Source organism: Myotis davidii, unplaced genomic scaffold, assembly GCF_000327345.1.
Source record: "Myotis davidii unplaced genomic scaffold, ASM32734v1 scaffold111, whole genome shotgun sequence".
NCBI lineage: Eukaryota > Metazoa > Chordata > Mammalia > Chiroptera > Vespertilionidae > Myotis > Myotis davidii.
In genome coordinates, this window is record NW_006284347.1 from 4,170,019 (window position 1) to 4,173,561 (window position 3,543).

The window sequence follows — 3,543 nt, forward strand, 5'->3', positions numbered from 1 at the left end:
GGTCGAGTCCTCAGCCGGATCGCCACCAACGCCCTTAAAGGCCACGCGAAAGCGGCCGCGGCCAAGAAGAGCCGGAAGAACCGGCCAAACGCGAGCGGCGGCGGAGCCTGTGCGGGGCCTGGGTCTGAGCAGGCGGCGGCCTGCGAGCCCGTGGTGAAGCTGTACTACCGGGAAGAGGCGGTGGCCGAAGATGTGCTCAACGTGGACGCCTGGCAGGACGGTGCGGTGCTGCAGATCGGCGATGTCAAGTACAAGGTGGAGCGCAACCCGCCCGCCTTCACCGAGCTGCAGTTGCCACGGTACATCATGGCCGGCTTCCCGGTGTGCCCCAAGCTCAGCCTCGAGTTTGGGGATCCCGCCGGCTCCCTCTTCCGCTGGTACAGGGAAGCCAAACCGGGATCGGCGGAGCCGGAGGGCGGGGGCCCCTCGTCATTGTCGCCCTCCTCGCCCAGTACTAGCTGGACGAGCACGGGCGTGGACGAGCGCGTCTACACCCCGTCCAATGCCGATATCGGGCTGCGTCTCAAGCTTCATTGCACCCCAGGCAATGGGCAGCGCTTCGGGCCCAGCCGGGAGTTGGAAAGTGTGTGTCCAGTGGAGGCTGGGCCCGGCACTTGCACCTTCGATCACCGGCATCTCTACACGAAGAAGGTGACGGACGACGCGCTCATCCGCACGGTCTCCTACAACATCCTCGCCGACACGTACGCCCAGACCGAGTTTTCGCGGACCGTGCTGTACCCGTACTGCGCCCCTTACGCCCTGGAGCTCGACTACCGTCAGAACCTGATCCAGAAGGAACTCACCGGCTACAACGCCGACCTCATCTGTTTGCAGGAGGTTGACCGCGGCGTGTTCACGGACAGCCTGGTGCCGGCCCTCGAGGCCTTTGGGCTGGAGGGCGTGTTTCGAATCAAGCAGCAGGAAGGCCTGGCTACCTTCTACCGAAAGTCCAAGTTCAGCCTCCTTAGCCAGCATGACATTTCTTTCCACGAGGCCCTGCAGTCCGACCCACTTCACAAAGAACTGCTGGAGAAATTAGTGTTGAACCCTGCGGCCCAGGAGAGGGTGTTCCAGAGGTCGTCTGTCCTTCAGGTAAAGCAGCTCCGCCAGCCTCTTTACACACTCATCCATGTTTAGGGTCCTGGAAAGGGAGTGTGGGCGGGGCTGCCTCTAATTGGGTAAAACCATCCAGATTTTACTGAAAGGTGTTTTTGCCCGTGGACCTCCAGCACGAAGGTTAACCGTCGTTCATTCATTGAGCAAGTCCTTACTGAGCACTCCAGTGTGCCCGGCATGCTGCAGGTTGCCTTGAGCAAGGCAAACGGGGACTTTATTCGTGCTTATAGCCTAGTGGGAGAGACACATGCGAACTACAAGGATAATGGGAATACCTAATATTTTCTTACCACTTGCCAAGAACTGTTCCGACACGTTCTAAAGGATGTACTTTAGTGTCTGACATCATGTTTTACAAAGTGCTCCATAAATACTAGCTATTATTTTAATTTTTGGTTCATAGTAATCCTGCTATTCCCATTATTTAGATATTAGCCTTTCTATTTTATAAATGGGGGGAATGGCCAAGTTTATTTATCCAACTTCATTAGTCCCTTGGTAGCTGTCCTGGGCATCAGATGGACTGTCACTCATGTTCAAGTAACCCTTATAGTAGCCTCACACCGTTACACTGCCTGCCTCTTCACCTCACTTCATTCCTCCCGTAGAGTGAGTACAATACAATATTTTGAGAGAGAGTTCACATTACTTTTATTACAGTATATGCAGTGTCATAATTGTTCTGTTTTATTATTAGTTATTGTTAATCTCTTACTGTGCCTAATTTATAAATTAAACTTTATCATAGGTATGTATGTATAGGAAAACATAGTGTATATTATAGGGTTTGGTACTTTTTGTGGTCTCAGGCATCCACTGAGGATCTTAGAATATATTTCCCATGGATAGGAGACACTACTGTATTCAAAAACTTTTAGCCCTGGCAGGGTAGCTCAGTTGATTAGAGTGTCATCCTGATATGCAGAAGTTTTGGGTTCCATCCCCCGTAAGGGCACAAACAGGAATCAATCAGTGAACGAATAATAAATAAGTGGAACAACAAATCAGTGTGTTTCGTTTCCTCCCTACCCTTCCTTCTTCCTCCTCTCTCCTTAAAATCAATTAAAAAAAACCAACTTTTAACAAAAGTTAAATTTCAGTTATGATTATACTTCATCAGTATGGGAAGGATATAGAATAAAATGTTATTTCATCTTATAGTCTTAGATTTAAAAAACATTCAGGAGATTGGCAGATAGCAACTGAAGTATTAACACTTTCTGTATGTTTTAGGTTTCTGTTCTTCAGTCTACAAAGGATTCTTCTAAAAAGATATGTGTTGCTAATACCCATCTCTACTGGCATCCCAAAGGTAGGTTTTATTGGTTTCCACAAGTGACTTAAACATAGTAGCTTAAGGTCAGTAAAGCTATTTTACACAAATATATATATATTTTTTCTTTAAGTTTTATTGAGATATAATTGACATACAACATTGTACAAGTTTAAGGTGTACAACATAATGACTTGATTTGCATACATTGCAAAAATGATTACCACAACAAACTTATATAAATACCAAAAACAGGTGAGGGGTTTTTTTTCTTGTGATGAGAATTTTCAGGATTTATTCTCTTAGCAACTTTCAAATATCCATACAGCAGTGTTAATTATACTCATGTTGTACATTAAATCCTCGGTACTTATTTATCTTATAACTGAAAGTTTGTACCTTTTGACTACCTCTATCTAATCTTTTACACACACAAATACACATCTTGAATGTCACACAAATGCTGTAGTTTGTTTTGTTTTTGTTTGTTTTAACTTAAAGGCAATTTAAAAGGTACTTACATTAATGTTTTTTATATTCATAGGTGGGTACATTCGTCTCATTCAAATAGCAGTAGCCTTGGCTCACATTAGACATGTCTCATGTGATCTGTATCCTGGCATACCAGTTATATTTTGTGGGGACTTTAATAGTACCCCATCAACAGGAATGTATCATTTTGTCATCAATGGCAACATTCCAGAGGATCATGAAGACTGGGCTTCCTATGGGGAAGAGGAACGATGCAACATGTCTCTTACCCATTTCTTGAAACTGAAAAGTGCTTGTGGTGAACCTGCTTACACAAATTATGTTGGTGGCTTTCATGGATGTCTGGATTACATTTTCATTGACTTAAATGCTTTAGAGGTTGAACAGGTTATTCCACTACCTAGTCATGAAGAAGTTACCACCCACCAGGCCTTACCTAGTGTTTCTCATCCCTCGGATCACATAGCACTGGTATGTGATTTAAAATGGAAATAGATTTGTGTTTAATGGAATTTAAGTCTGCTTTAATAAGAGATATTTAATATGAATCAAAGTTTATGTGTAACCTTCAAAGAGGAAAACTAGACACCAGGTTCTTAGTTCTTACCCTAGTAGTTATGTTTTAATGTCTTCATTACATGACTTCATAATCTTTGCAT

General features: G+C 44.7%; 1 protein-coding gene across 1 annotated transcript in view; it reads left to right on the forward strand.

Moving 5' to 3' along the window:
- PDE12 (phosphodiesterase 12) overlaps window positions 1-3,396 on the forward strand; it is a 3,689-nt gene extending 293 nt beyond the window's left edge. The window contains exons 2-4 of the mRNA XM_006754701.2: window positions 1-1,095; window positions 2,353-2,431; window positions 2,937-3,396. Of these exons, the coding sequence (XP_006754764.1) occupies window positions 1-1,095; window positions 2,353-2,431; window positions 2,937-3,379 (1,617 nt within the window). The 3' untranslated portion in view covers window positions 3,380-3,396. The remainder of the gene's footprint in view (window positions 1,096-2,352; window positions 2,432-2,936) is intronic.
- Window positions 3,397-3,543: the final 147 nt, after the last annotated feature.